Raw genomic sequence first — 15166 nt, forward strand, 5'->3', positions numbered from 1 at the left:
CATATAAAGAGACTCGATTTCTGGGGACAAAGTGGAGAAATGACTGAGGACTGACAGACAAGATATAATTGTTTGTTCAATGTGATAAATTATCAGACAAACTAAGCTATCAGGTCAGAGGGAGCGTCCTGAATGCTCTCCTGATGTGATTTTTTTCAATAGATTTCTGGCAATTTTTGCTTAATCTTTGCTCTGCATTACAATGATAGAAACTACAAGATTAAATCTGGACACATTGGATTCACATTTCCAAACCCCAGTTGACACCCATGTACTATTACTATGAATAGTTAATTCTTGTGTAAATGCTCAAACAAACATCCTGAGTTCACAAAGTGAGCTCTATATTTTCCTCTAAACTATTTATTTAATACCTTTTTAAGAGACAGGAACTCGCTGATTCAACTGTCCAACATCATTGGAAATGTGAAGTCAACTTTCCCTTTAAATCTACTCAGAATTTACAGTTTCCACTGTAACACAAGTGAAGCAGAATCAGTATCATGTTTTAAATCACTTCTTAAAATTTTAAATTTTTTAGACTTGCTTTCATATTATGTTTTAATTATTGTTTCTGCCCTCTGTTTTGAGTATGATTGCTTTTATTTGATTGTTAAAGCACTTTGTAAACTGCTTTACCTTTGTAAAGTGCTATACATATTCTTATTCTTATTAGGTCTTTTATTTATTTATTTTTTACTTTTTTTTTATCAAACAATATGCAAACAATGCAAAACAACAGAGTAACAAAGACAGCAGTTTGACAGATAATTTTGATAAGATATTGCAAAGAAGCTGAAACAAAAAAAATAAATAAATACAAATATGAAGATGGTAAATACTTCTTGCCTGTTAATTCCACACTACCTGAAGATATCTTTTGTATATTATTATTATTCTTTCCATAATTCTGATGACATTTCATACTTTGTATTAAACCAGAAGGTATGGCTTTTATAACAGAATGTAATTCTTTGTAATGGATAGGGAAACTGTATGTACATAAATCGCTCATAGTCAAGTAAATTGCCTGTTTCATCAAATATATCAAGTTATTTATGCCTCTTTGGTACCATTTTGGTAAGAAAAGTGACTTGTTTCTAACAACAACGTCAGCATTGTTCCAAAGGTGTGTTTTGTGTGGAGAGAAGTTGTGGTTGTAGCATATTTTGTAAGATAACAGAGTTAGCTGATGAAACTCAGACATTTGAAATGGCAACTAGGGCTTTTATTTTGTAGTAGTCTGTTTATCCTAAACGCTGACGCTGGAACAAATTATCTCCCCGCCTACTTATCGCAAGGAACCACTGTGATTGGTTCACAGACTGGCCAAGTGATTCCCCGCACCAATGAGCGATAAGCTCTTCATTACGTCATCATTAGATGCCGGAAGAAAATGTCACATGTGTCAACCTCTAAAGCACTGGATGTGTATGTACCATTAGGTAATGAATGCCTTTTTAGAAAAGAGTGTGGCAATGTTTATCCAAAGAAATATTGAGTGCTTTTGCATGTGATTTGCCCGCGTTGGTTTATTTATTTATTTTATTACGCTGGATGTTTAGTATGAATACGGTTCATCTGAGGCTGAAATCCTTTACATTGCTGTTTGTGAAAGGCACATTCGCTGCTCGTCCTCCAGCAGTCGCATGCTGTGATTCTCGTTTTCACCGGACTGTTTTCCAGTTTTTCCGGACAATGGCGACTACTACGGAGAGGAATCCGCTGGGCGCAAAGAAAGCCAAGCAGAAGGAGCCGCTGCGGCGCGTGAAAGCTAAAGAGAATAGAAACAAACGTGGGGAAGTGCACGGGCCGTCCACCGTGTACCTGCAGGTGGTCGGTGCCGGGAGCAGGGACAATGCTGCATCACTTTATGTTTTCTCCGAGTACAACAGGTAAACACGCAGGGTGGACACACACACACACTACAGAAACACAGTGAAATAACTCAGAACTTTTACTTTGAAACACACCTGTAATCAGTTTACCCACCTTTTTATTTGCAGAATAGATTTTACCCAACTTTTTAAGATGTCATAAATCTCAATGAGTAAAATGAATAGGAATGGGACGATATGCTTATCTCACGATATGATTTGATATGCGACATGGGGTTCACGATTAGATACAACCACGATAAGGTGTAATGAATAAAAGTTCCATGACAAAGCATGACTGTGCAGATTTATGTTTATTTCTGAGCGACAAATCTTTCTAGGGATGGCACTGGCTCGCTAGAATGTAAACAACAATTTAAAAATGTCATTACAAAGTGCAAATAATATAATTTGGACAAAGAGCTTGTGAAATTGTGATGGTCAGTCTGTCTCATTTGTGATTACTACAGCAGAATGAAATGCAGCTAATATCACAATACATTTTTCTGCCCCGTGATACTGTCACATTTTTGTATTGTGATATATTGAATTTCGATATATCGCCCCATCCCTAATTCATAATATACATCATTGTGAACAGTATCGAACTGCTGCGTGTAGTTACAGTCTTTTAAGGAGAAAAGGGCGTAACTTGACGCTTTTCTGAAAATAGAACTGATTTTTGTGCATATTGGTTGTCGTTTGCCTAATGATGATCGCTGACTTGAGGCCGAATAGTTTACTCACCTTTTTATTCCCCACTACAACACTGCTTGAAACAAATCCTTCCGTCAGGTACCTGTTCAACTGTGGCGAAGGAACGCAGAGACTCATGCAGGAACACAAGTAAGCTGCTTTGTCCACAGTAATACACACACACACACACATGCATTATCATCATCTCCGTCGCTCTGATCTACAACAGAACAGAGAGCTGATATGTGTATTTTCTCCTGACAGGCTGAAAGCTGCTCGCCTGGACAACATCTTCCTCACCAGACTGAGCTGGGAGAACGTCGGGGGTTTGTCAGGTCCGCCGCGTCCGTCTGACACTGAACAAAATGACCTGAGAGTTTTGTTTAAAGGAATACACCAAGAGGAGGAGGTTGGCCCGCTGGTCAGCTTATCAGTTAAGTGATGAGAAACATAAGACGCCAAAATCATCCGTGTGTGTACAGTCCAGTGCTCCATGCTAACACTTTAGCACTATGTTGAGAGATAGGAGGCCACTAGCATCATCCAAAGTAAGAAGACTGACTGTTTAGTAATAAAAAGCGGTTAGTTGTTTTCATTATAAGGTCTGTAGATTCATAAATTTAAAAAATGAAATATCATTAAATCAGTATAGATGATGTAGACAGGTTTATTTGTGGAACTATTTCAGGAGAGCAACCACATATTCATCCGCTGCGCAGTGATTTCTTAGCTGCACACAGTCTCCCATCATCCACCACCTTCACTTCCTATGGAAACAGGGAAAGTAGTCCCTGGTAGTTCAAAACGGTATGTTATTTTTATATGATATTTAATGTACATTTTATCATACGCTGACACAAAACTGCCAAACCTATCTGCCTATTGTTTAAGATTACTTACCACGTAGCTTTAGAGCTGCTACAAGCTCTCATTTTCTCACTTTTGAGATAATGCTAGCAGCCTGCTATCACTCAACATAGTTAATACTAAAGTGTTAGCATGGAGCACCGGAGCCAATGATCTACCAGGGACACATGGATGATGTTGGTGTCTATGTTCTCATCATGTAACGGGTAAGTTGACCAATGGGCCAATCTCTCAAAAAAGTTGGTGTATTCCTTTAACTACTGGCTTGTTATGGGCACCTGTTTTCTCTTTATTCATTATTAGAGATTCATGGTAAAATGTTTCTACTGTAACTTATCCAGATCTGTGGTTTCTACTGCAGGGATGATTTTAACCCTGAAGGACACCGGCGTTCCTGAGTGTGTCCTTTCTGGACCGCCAAACCTGGTGAGGCGAACCTGGTGAACCACACATGTCTGAAATAGGTTTTCAATGTAATTTGCACTCACTTTAAATCTACTGTCTCTCTCTCTCTCTCTCTCTCTTCCGGTCTGCCTGTTTCATTAAAGGAGAACTACTTAAATGCCATCAAGGTGTTTTCTGGACCACTGGAAGACATCAAGCTGTGTATGTTGAATTTGTAATTGCAGAAATGGCGTAGATAAGTGCATTATTTTGTGTATTTGGTAGATCTCGCTATGTGATATTTACTGTGTCTATCATACACTCCTAGCGGTTCGACCATACACTGAAGAGACATACGCGGATGACACAATGGCGGTTTATCAAGTGCCAATATTTGGTAAGTTCAAACATACTTGGCCATTTTCTCTCATCTTTCCCGCCTTGCATATTCACTTAGATTATATTTGAATGATTATATCCTTCTGAAAGTCTTTTGCTTGTCGCCTGACTCTTGTTTCTCTGTCGGCGCTCTCTAGCCCAGTTGAGGGGCGACGGCAGAAAGCTGTCCCCCCGGGCGGGGGGCAGCAGCCCGTCCAGAAGCCCCTCGTCCCACAGGAGAGACCTGTGGAGCCCCGAGGACAAAGAGGAGGGGCACACTAACAACAGCAGAGAGCGGCCAGGCAGTCCAGGTGAAAACTGGGGACACACTACAGGAGTTTCAGCCTGATTGACACCAGATTATTTTATTTATTTATTTTTTGTAATTATTATTAACACAGAAATATACGGAAGAGGATTAGGGCCACGTGAAAAAATTTAATTCTTAGTTTAAAGTCAGAATTCTGAGATTAAAGTCAGAATTCTGACTTTAATCTCAGAGTCACATGTGGCCCTAATCCTCTTCTGTAGAAAGAGTAGAGAATAAAAATACAAAATAAACAACAAAACAACCAGATAAAACAAACTATTATGTTATATTATTATTCTTATAACTTAGAGAATTCATTTTTGACATCTTGCTTGTATACAACTCATTAACACGAGCACCGCACAGTAAAGCAGCTTGTGCACATTAAAAGCAGTTTTAGAATTGTTTGTTTGAAATATATTGCAGGTGGAAAACCAAAGTCAGCGAGAGATGCCTCTTTGGTGGTTGCCTTCATATGCAAGGTAGGTCATCTTAAAAATGTTGTCACCCTATATGTGATTTACTCATGTAAGAACTCTCTCTCTGATCTCTCTTCTTATCCAACTCTTTTGCAGCTTCACCCTAAGAAAGGAAACTTCTTAGTTGCTCAAGCCAAGGAGCGCGGATTGCCTGTGTAAGTGGATTAGAGGGTTTTAAGCTGATATTGGCCTTTTATTGAAAATCAAATATGGTCCAGTGAGTGTTGTCCACCTCTGATATGATGGACATGATGCATGATGCATGATGTTTGATGAAACATTGACATATTTCTGGTATAATTGATAAATACTACGCTTTTCCACCCTGTCGAGAATACGATTCTGTGGGAAACGGTGAATTATTACTTTTGTTAATAATTGTTACTTGTTATTTTTTTGGCATGAAAATGGTCAAATGTAAAGATTTAGTTAAGTGAATATTGTCACAAAATATCAGCTACCGGTAGATTGAATGCAAAAATATCTGCATCTGTATCGGTGTCTGCCTTAAAAAACCCATATCAGTTGAACCTTCATTTTACAATGTACCATAAATAGTTTTTGCCTTGTAGAACTTAATTGTAAAACTTTTCCCCCCCACAGTGGCACAGCAGCGATCGGTCCGCTCATTGCAGCTCTGAAGGATGGGAGAAGTGTCGTGCACGAAGGGAAAGAGGTAACCTAAAGATGATGCAGCTCCAGAGTGTTTTAGTGTCTTTCAAATTCTCCGTTGTCGTCTGATGATGTTATTCCTGATGTGCTGCAGATCCGGCCCGAGGAGGTTTGTACTCCGACCGACCCAGGACCCGTCTTCATCGTCGTCGAATGTCCCTCTGAGGACTTCGTCGAAGCCGTTTGCTCCAATCAGCAGCTAGGCAGGTAGCGTCCCGATGAGCTCCACCAGACGTGCTCCTACTTCTTATGAAGCCAGATATGCTGTACTGCTTTTAATCCGGTTTCTTTCTCCTCTAACTGAACTAAACTGAAACGTACGCCGCCCCTCAAAAGTTTGGGGACGCCTTTTGTAAATGTTCTAAAAGAACTATTTGATTTTTCTCTGTTATTTTTCAATTAAGAAGTAAGGAAAAAAATGCCTGCAATGCTTTTGTTAACATAAAATAGATATTTACTAATACTTTGGATATATTTCTTTGGTGTGAAGAGAAGGTTTTTCATGGCAGTGTCTCTGACTGTTCACATGAAGAAAGTGTGAGCAGCAGTTCAGCTGCTAAGGAGGATTTTTTGATGATCGTATAGTTTAATTGTTTCAGTGTTATCATCACAAATATTTGCATGTATGATTTTGTTTTTTTGTTAGTCTTTAATGGGGTTAAGTTATTGCAAACTGACACAAAAACATGTTTATCTATTAAACATTTTCAACGCTAGGTGTCCCCAAACGTTTGATGGCCAGTGAATGTAAAAGTATTTGCTTGTTGAATTGAGTTGGGCTGTTCGAGTGCGCTGATTGATGGTGTTTCATCGTCTTCAGGCACCAAACTGGAGGGGCGGAGGAGCCTGCTGCCTTAGTGGTCCACATGACTCCAGAGTCCGTCCTGAAAACGGATCAGTACAGAGATTGGATGGAGAGGTACGCGTTCACTCATTTTTGAACCACAGACTCCTCCCTGAGAGGCTCCTCATTTCGTAGATCTACAGTTTCACTTGTTGATGCTGAGAGTCGTCTTGTGTGTTTCTGCAGGTTTCCGTCCACAACGGAGCATCTGATCCTCAACGAACAGGTGTGTGCCGTCCACAACGTCAGGAGCCACAAGATTCAAGCTCAGCTGAACATGATCCACCCGGAGATCTTCCCACAACTCAAGCCTTATAAAACAAAGGTAACAGCAGCCGTGAGGCATAATCTGTCCAGCACACACTGATGGGGGACGTGTCCCTACCAAAAGGCTCTTTAACAAACTGATTTCAGCTCACAGGTTCCCACTGGAATATCATGGAAGTTAGAGAGGTGTAGTCCAGACAGGGAAAGTCAGGGAATTTGATACATTTTCCAGGGAAGTCTGCGAATATCAGGGAATTTAACAAATGTGTCACTTTACAGGAATATACCAGAATGTATTTTTCACTAGATGGGTTTCAGCCCAATTGTAGTGGAAACCAGACTGCTCACTCCTTTAGAAAACATTCACAAACCAGGATCAAAGAACATTTTTAGGTCATGGAAGCGCTCCAACTAAGTGTTGGAAACTCATGGAAAAGTCATAGAACTTTACATTGGGGCAACAGTGGGAACGCTGAGCTTATCTCTGTAATAACAACATATTTACATATATTATCTGCAACTGTAAAATGAATATATTTGGTGAGGTGAATAGTCTTTAACAATGCATGTCTATAAATCTTAGTGTTTTCTGTACATACTGTGTGTAGAACTGTTAAAGTGAATATTTGCACATCCTGTATATATTCCCATATTTCACATATTTGTTTTCTTCATTTTCTCATATGCTTCTAATTTGTTATATATTGCATGTATACTAATAACATTTTTATAATTTTAAACGTATTTCATACTGAATACTTTTTGGTATATTTTCATGTTTGCACTCCCTCATAATGCTGTAATGCCTACATTTCCCATACTTTGCATTCATACACTTCTACTTACTATCTTCTAGTCTTGGAATTGACATTGTGTATGTTTATACAACACCCATTTGCTCTGTTCTTGTTTATATTTTTCATTACTGTATCCTGTTCATATTTGCTGCAGATACTGCTGCATATTTGACACACAGAAACTTTGTTTCTTTAGGGCTTACCTAAAAACAGAGTTGACTGACTTTACAAAGGGACACAAAATCAAGTGTAGTCCATAAAAAGGAGATAAAATATCAAAAACTGACTCTCTTTTTTTGTGTTATTCCTCAGGAGACTCAGGCTGCGCTGCATGTCCCCAACGTCAGAGCCGAGTGTCTGCTGAAGTTCCAGCTCAGACCCGTAATGGAGTGGCAAAGGTTAGTTTGTCCTTCAATCCCCCCAATTTACCAAACATTACTCTGCAGCTCCAAGGCCTGCCTTGTCACAGAAAACAATCTGGAATGGACCACTGCACTCGGCCACTTTCTTTTTTTTTTTTTTACCTCGTCTTAAAAGTGTCAGGCTGTTTTTTTTTTTTTTTCTCCTCCTTCCCCCTGCTTCTCTCAAGTACTGTAGCAGAGCGCCAAGGTCAGATGTGAAAAGAATCCCCCGTTTCCCCAGTAGTGTTTGTGCAGGCGGTGGTGTGTGTGCTTCACTCTGTGTCTCATTCGTTAGAGATGCCATCCCCTCTTGTGATGCCGAGGAGTTTGTGAAAGAAGCTTCTGAGGTCCCGAACTTTCTCCGAGAAGTGGACGAGTGCAAGCGGTTTCGCTCCACTGACGCTGCAGTGCTGTCTGGTGAGTTCTGCTCTGGAAGCTGGCCACACAGCACAAAGGGTTTTTTGGGGTTTTTTTTTTTAGCCTAACCAAACTTTTTCTTACTTTTTAAGTGGACGATCCTTCAATTACTTTTAATGTGAACAAGTGTAAATTCATTCAGGCTCTCTTTTTTTTGTTTGTTTTTTGGATTTGCATACTTCAGCGATTATGGAATTCTGTGTTTCTTATGCAGGCCAAGCAGAGAAATACCCAGAGGTGGTTTTCTTAGGAACTGGATCGGCACTTCCCATGAAGATCAGGAACGTCAGCGGGACTTTAGTCAATATCAGGTACGGGGCTTCAGGTGTGCTCATAAACATAAGATATTAAAGTCCCCATGAAATTAAATATAAATCCCAACACATAAAACATCACAGATTTTTGAACAGTCCCACCCCTCCGCATCCCCCCTTCAAATAAAACTGCCTTTCTCTCCCTGACTGATATCCCATTGGATTAGACTTTTGAATGATCCCTCATTGCGTTATGCCCCGCCCCCAACATCCTGTATCAACAGGAAACGCATCAAATCAAGGAAGTAAAGATTCTGTTTCATGCGGTCTTACTGGATGCACTAGACAAGATTTATCAGGCTAAATCACTAAGTGGGGCTGCAACAGAAGAAGAGCATCCAGTCCCACCTAATTGAGACGCTATAGATTCGCCCTGTTTGCCCAAATGATATTCTCGTGTCGGGACGGACACTTCTACACCCACAGGAAGAGATGAATAGAAACTCTAGAGCGAAATCCAAACTGTCTCCTAAACAGAGAAAGCAGGACTCACCAACATTAGATCTTTTCCTCTCTTGTCTCTTTGGTTTCATAAAGCATCACAGACCACATGAGCGTGCTGTGTGCAGTTTTACTAACATCACATTATATGTATACATGATCTACACACGATGTATTCACCTTCATATGCCCATGATGGACATTTCTACTCTCTAGCTTGTATTTAATAACTTGATCTGTTCCTTATTTGCAGCCCGGCTCAGTCAGTGCTGCTGGACTGTGGCGAGGGGACGTTCGGTCAGCTCTGCAGACACTATGGGGACGGTGTGGACGACGCTCTCTCCAAGATCTCCACAATCTTCATCTCACACATGCACGCCGACCACCACACAGTAAGCAGCTGGGGAAAACCAGTAGCTGTACATGTAAACCACGTTTAAAAAACAGCACAAGTCAATATAAAGTGAGCTGCTTCTAGCCTAAATAACCACTAATCCTGATATTGATCCTTTTTATCCCAGGGTTTGTTGAAGTTGCTGTACCAGAGGGAAAGAGCATTGGTAAGTAAAAAAAAAAAAGTTTCTCCTTCAAATACTACTCAGTTGCGTCCATAGTTCATTTCATGTTTTATAAAAAGAAAGTTTATGTCATGATAAACAAGGATTAATCCTCAAAGGAATACACCAAGGTTTTGGGAGATCAGCCCGTTGGTCAACTTATCAGTTAATTGCTGAGAACATAGACGCCAAAGTCATCCATGAGTCCCCGGTAGATCATTCACTCCATGCTAACACTTTAGCATTCACTATGTTCAGTGGTAATATCCACTAGCATTATCAAAATGAGATGTCTCGCCTTTATAGTAATGAAAAGTTGTTAGTGGTTTTTGTTATTTGGCTTGTAGATTCAGAAGATTTAAAAATGAAATATCACTAACTCAATTTTGCTAATGTAGCCACATTTATTTTTGGGCCTATTTCACCTGAGCAGCCACGTATTCATCCGCTGTGGAGTGATTTTTAGCTGCACACAGTCTCCCATCACTCACCACCTTCACTTCCTATGGAAACAGGGAAAGTAGGCCCTGCTAGTTCAAAACAGTCTGGTTTTTTTTGGTACCGTATTGTGTAAATTTTACAAATCTCCTACACCAAACTGCCAGACTTAACTGCATATTGTTTAAAATGACTTACCATTATAGCTTTAGCGCTGCTACAAGTTCTCATTTTCTAATTTCTGAGATGATGCTAGTCACCTACCGTCTCCCAACATTGTTTATGCACTTTGAGAGTTTTTTTTTTCCTCCATTTGTGAGTATGAACATCCCTTGCATCTGGACCCTGCTTTTAAGTGTGTGTTACTGACTGACTGACTGACTGACTGAATGTCTCCTGCTTATGGATCTTAGACTTCTCTTGGGAAGGCGTTCACCCCCATCTACCTGGTGGCTCCGGCCCAGATCATGACCTGGCTCAACCAGTACCACGACCACTGTGAGGAGATCCTCAGCCATGTCAAGTACGTGGACACAAAGACTTCTTAACACAAACATTTCATTGTACTGTATGTACTCAGGCTACGGATGAAACTCTGTGAAATGTGAGTTCAGTTCATGGCCTCAGGTAAAAAGAGTTGTTGAGCTGAAAAGTGGGTTGTGTTGTGCTTTTTGCATTGGTGACAGTCCTATCTGCTCAATAACTAACAAAAACAAAGCACTGATGAAAAATGATTGCAGTTAAACACATTTTATCACCCTACCTGCGGTAAGATACTGAGAGCGTTGAGCATTGATCTTAATCTGGTGCTCAAACATCCCCAGTATTTACTGGAAGAGTTGGAAAAAATGCTGGCTCTTTTTTTGGGTCAGCATCATCTTCTTAGAGTACCTTTTTGTTGGGTACTCAGATTTCAAAATAGTCATTTTTCACTTCATGGAGTCTTTCATTTTGTTTTCCAGCATTGTGCCTAACAAATTTTTGTGTGAGGGCGCTGAAGTGGCCAAGTACAAGACGAAGTCGTTCATCCAAGCGTTGCTGAAGAAAAATGATCTGGAGAAGGTCTGTAGCTATTTGAACACATCAGGGCCGGGCGATATGGCCTGAGATTACATTGATATCACTATATACTGTCACATTTACCTCGATAACGATAAATGAAATGATCATTTGTTTATTTTTCTAACCCCAGTGCGGAAATACTACATTCACCATTAGCGTCATAAATATAAAAAAGTATGCTTTTATTTTGAAGGTAAACCCACTTTACTTACGGTCTTATTCTGTCCTTCTCCAGCTGGCTTGACCTCTGATCCTACTTTGAATATCTGACAGAACAGATAGAATAGATGTTTATTGTCCTCAAATAGGAGATTTGTTTTCACAGCCAATACAGGTGAAACACAGATACACTGAAAACATCGACATGAGAAACATATACACATTATACAGCACGACTATGTTTAACTGAAGCGACATAAATGAAACCGTTCATGCAAAGTTGGCTCCTTGACAAATGTGTTTACCGAACAGACCGACATGTAGGAAATTTGGTCGGTTTTGGTAAATTTTGCGGTGTATCGCCCTGCCCTGCATCACATCCTTTAATATTAAAGGCTTCAGAAACGTCATACAGCTTGGTGTTCCTCTCCGTCTGTCTCTCAGTTCCAGACATGCTCAGTGCGTCACTGTAGGAACGCTTACGCCTGCAGCATCACCCACCAGTCTGGCTGGAAGCTGGCCTTCTCCGGTGACACCATGCCCTGCGACGCCTTCGCCCACATGGGTTAGTACAGTCGGCGTTTCACTCCGGTAGATCTAGGTAGAGATGGATAACAGCGAAGTGAGATTCATATAAGAGCATCCGGACCGTAGCTGCACTATTTGGGTTGCCCTGCATAATTTATCAGATATTTCTTAATGCTTTCGATCACTCTCATAGCTGGCAGGCTCCTCTAATGGTTCTTATGGGATCCCACTTCATTGACTCTTTTTAAATTGCTTGACTGGATTCTGTCCAAGCAAAGCCTCCCAGAGACGGCGGGTATATCCCATGCCTGTTCATTATAGATGGCTCAGCTCACCAGACAAACAGGGCGTGCCAGTTCTTGATCACGCAGACTACCTGATTGATTTCCTGTGGGAAGAGGAAGAGGCGTCTGTGCAGCACTTGTGTGGCTCAAGTTTTGCGATTTCTGTTTTTTTTTTTTTTAAAGGAAAGAGTGCAACCTTGCTTATCCACGAGGCCACGCTGGAAGACGGACTGGAGGAGGAGGCTGTAGAGAAAAGACACAGGTGAGTAAATATCATGACAGTGCATCATACAGCAACGACTCTCCAGGAGTTCACTGAGGCTTTACTGGTGTTTTATGCAAATGAGTAAAATTGACTACTCCAAAAAAAAGGAAACACGGCAGCAGATAAAGCTCTATCTACTGCTGACAAATAAATGCACTTTCTTTGCCGTTTTGAGATTGCAGGTATTTTTGAGTGCATTGTTATTTTCTGCATTCTACACAGAAATTGCCATTGATTTTTGTAAAAAAAGAAATGTATGGAGGCAGAGTGAGCATCTGCCTTTTTACCAGCATCTTTTCTTTCTTTAGAAGAAATATCCCCATTGAATCAAAAGTGAATTTCCCTCCTGAGAAATACAGCTACAGGACTCCAAAAAGTAACTTTGTTGTTGCATTTCCTTGTGTTTCACCATGGGATGCAGTCTAGTAAGTGATGCAAGTGGTATAACAGAACTCTTTGACTCTGTGCTCGTTTTCCATCCTGGTAGCACAACCTCCCAGGCCATCGGTATCGGCATGAAGATGAATGCTGAGTTCGTCATGCTGAACCACTTCAGTCAGCGTTACGCCAAGATCCCTCTGTTCAGTGAAGACTTCAACGACCGAGTGGGAATATCGTTTGACCACATGAGAGTAAGTGAGACTCTTGAACTTGCATCTTTATTCAGTGATGTTCGTTCGTCTCTCAGACGCCGCTGACCGGATTTTGACGAGACTTTGGGGAAATGATGCATCTCACCACCGAGTTACGACATTTTCAAAATTACACTGATTGGCTCAAGGGAGGGGCGCTACAATTACAGCTGAAAATTAAAAATGTCAATAACCAGTCATAGCTCCCACACCGCAAGTTTGGATGACATGAAATCTGGCGCACATATCAGACTCACATTCATATCTGCTACAAATTTGCCTCCAGGACCATCAATGGATTTTCCACCATTTTGAGAAACTGTTTTCCTCCTTGAGGCTTTTTCATTAATTTACTGATTGGCCCAATGGGGGACTGCATCATTTTGTACAATCCACCAATATGGGGAACCACAAATGCCAAAATGGAACGACTTACTTGTACTTGCCTTGTCCCATAACATACATTTGTATACCTTTGTATACCTGTTACTGATTGGTCCAAAGGGGGACTGCATCATTCATGGGGGAACGGCATGTTTTCTGTTTAATCGTTTCTCCATTATGCTGTTCAGCTGAGCCAATTTCAAATAAGGTCCCATCTGAAGATGCCTGGTTCATCTTTAAAATTGATGCTGTAGCCACAGTTTCAGGACTGGAATCCGAACTCCCATAGATAAATATCCAGAAGAATATTTATCAAACTCATGATGCTGAGTGTTAAAGTGTTTGTGACAATGGACAGATTTCTCTCCAAGTGAGAAACCAGAGTCAAGCTGTTAACTGTTATATATTTCACCTGGAGCTTCTCAAGCTTCTGACAATAAATGGGAGACTGACATTGTGGACTGCATGTAATGTTTGCCTGGATTACCATACGCATGAGCTTTATATATATTTTACCCTGTTCTTGTACATTGTTGTAGTCGTCTATTTATATGTTATACAGTCCATTCTCTGAATTCTACACTGGTGTGACATTGCGTACAGGCATTCAGCGGTATTCCCTTGCAACGCTTCAGATGCGAGGTGTAAAACGTAGGAGGATGGAGGTGTTGAAGATCAGACTCCTGTGTGATTGAGACCCAAACTTTCCTACCAGTCCGTTATTGACCCTTTCCTCCTCCTTCCTCTCCTCTCAGATCCGGTTTGGAGACTTTCGGGTCCTCCCCAGGCTGATTCCCGCGCTCAAAGCCCTGTTCGCCGAGGAGATCGGCGAGATGGAGGAGAGAAGAGAGAGGAGGGAGCTGAGGCACATGAAAGGAGGCGGCGCCGAAGTCAACAGCGAGCAGAAGACGCCTGGAAGGGTCGAGGTGGGCCGAGGCGCCAAGCGAGACCAGGAGGAGGCGGCGGCGGAGGCACACAGCGTGGAAACCAAGAGACTGAAAGCCAGCTGAAGGTCCCAGGCTCCTATAGTACTGGATTAAAACACAAGCTCAGAGAATCAGACTTTTACTAAGTGCATCATGAGTCCTTTCATTTAAATTAATTCTGACTTGAACAAAACAGTGGTCTGTAAGAGATTTTTATTTGGCTTGTATTGCTGTGTACATAGAGCAAAGCTATGAATATAGGTTTTTTTTCCATTCAGAATAAAGCAATATCACACAGTCTTTAGCTTGATATAGTCACGTTCTTATGGATTTGTTAAAGGTCCCATATGGTGTAAAACAGGATTTCCCTTGCCTCTTTGATTATAAAGGAGTTGGATGGTCTATCTAAACATGGTGAAAGTATCAAAGCGCACGGTCGCCAACTAAATCCACACAATCCATATTAGAAAAGCGAGCCTCTAAACGAGCCGTTTGGACTTCCGTAACTTTGTGGCGTCACAAAGGTTCGCTCATTATCATTTCTGTAAGAAATAATAGACTAACAAAGTGTTTTTTTCAAAGCGGTTGAGCGGTTGTCATTGTTTATTACCGGAGAGTTTTCCCTACCTGTAGCTGCCGGGCCGCGGTGTCTCACGTTTCACTCTTGAAACGGTTAGCCAATCAGAACAGAGGGGTCGTTAATATTAATGAGCCTTAGAGACACGGCGACAGAAACAGCCTGTTCTTGGTAAGGCTCAGAGAGATGCTGGAAAATGAACATGGACCT

At 41.0% G+C, this 15166-nt stretch overlaps 1 protein-coding gene across 2 annotated transcripts; it reads left to right on the top strand.

The window, feature by feature from the left end:
* Positions 1-1398: 1398 nt before the first annotated feature.
* elac2 (elaC ribonuclease Z 2) lies at positions 1399-14658 on the top strand. Of its 2 annotated transcripts, XM_071896134.2 has the most exons (25): positions 1399-1445; positions 1687-1895; positions 2673-2723; positions 2838-2908; positions 3802-3866; positions 3989-4046; positions 4153-4221; positions 4361-4513; positions 4939-4994; positions 5088-5146; positions 5595-5667; positions 5758-5870; positions 6484-6582; positions 6694-6832; positions 7884-7969; positions 8268-8389; positions 8604-8700; positions 9398-9536; positions 9666-9704; positions 10553-10662; positions 11102-11201; positions 11805-11925; positions 12356-12434; positions 12925-13069; positions 14209-14658. In XM_071896134.2, the coding sequence occupies exons 2-25, from the start codon at positions 1699-1701 to the stop codon at positions 14461-14463; spliced, it is 2496 nt and encodes an 831-aa protein (XP_071752235.2). In that variant the 5' UTR covers positions 1399-1445; positions 1687-1698; the 3' UTR covers positions 14464-14658. The 2 variants fall into 2 exon arrangements, with proteins under 2 accessions (XP_071752235.2, XP_071752234.2); XM_071896133.2 differs by having other exon boundaries at positions 1417-1895.
* The last annotated feature ends 508 nt before the right edge of the window (positions 14659-15166 follow it).

The sequence above is a fragment of the Centroberyx gerrardi genome, chromosome 7, assembly GCF_048128805.1.
Source record: "Centroberyx gerrardi isolate f3 chromosome 7, fCenGer3.hap1.cur.20231027, whole genome shotgun sequence".
NCBI classification, from domain to species: Eukaryota; Metazoa; Chordata; class Actinopteri; order Beryciformes; family Berycidae; genus Centroberyx; species Centroberyx gerrardi.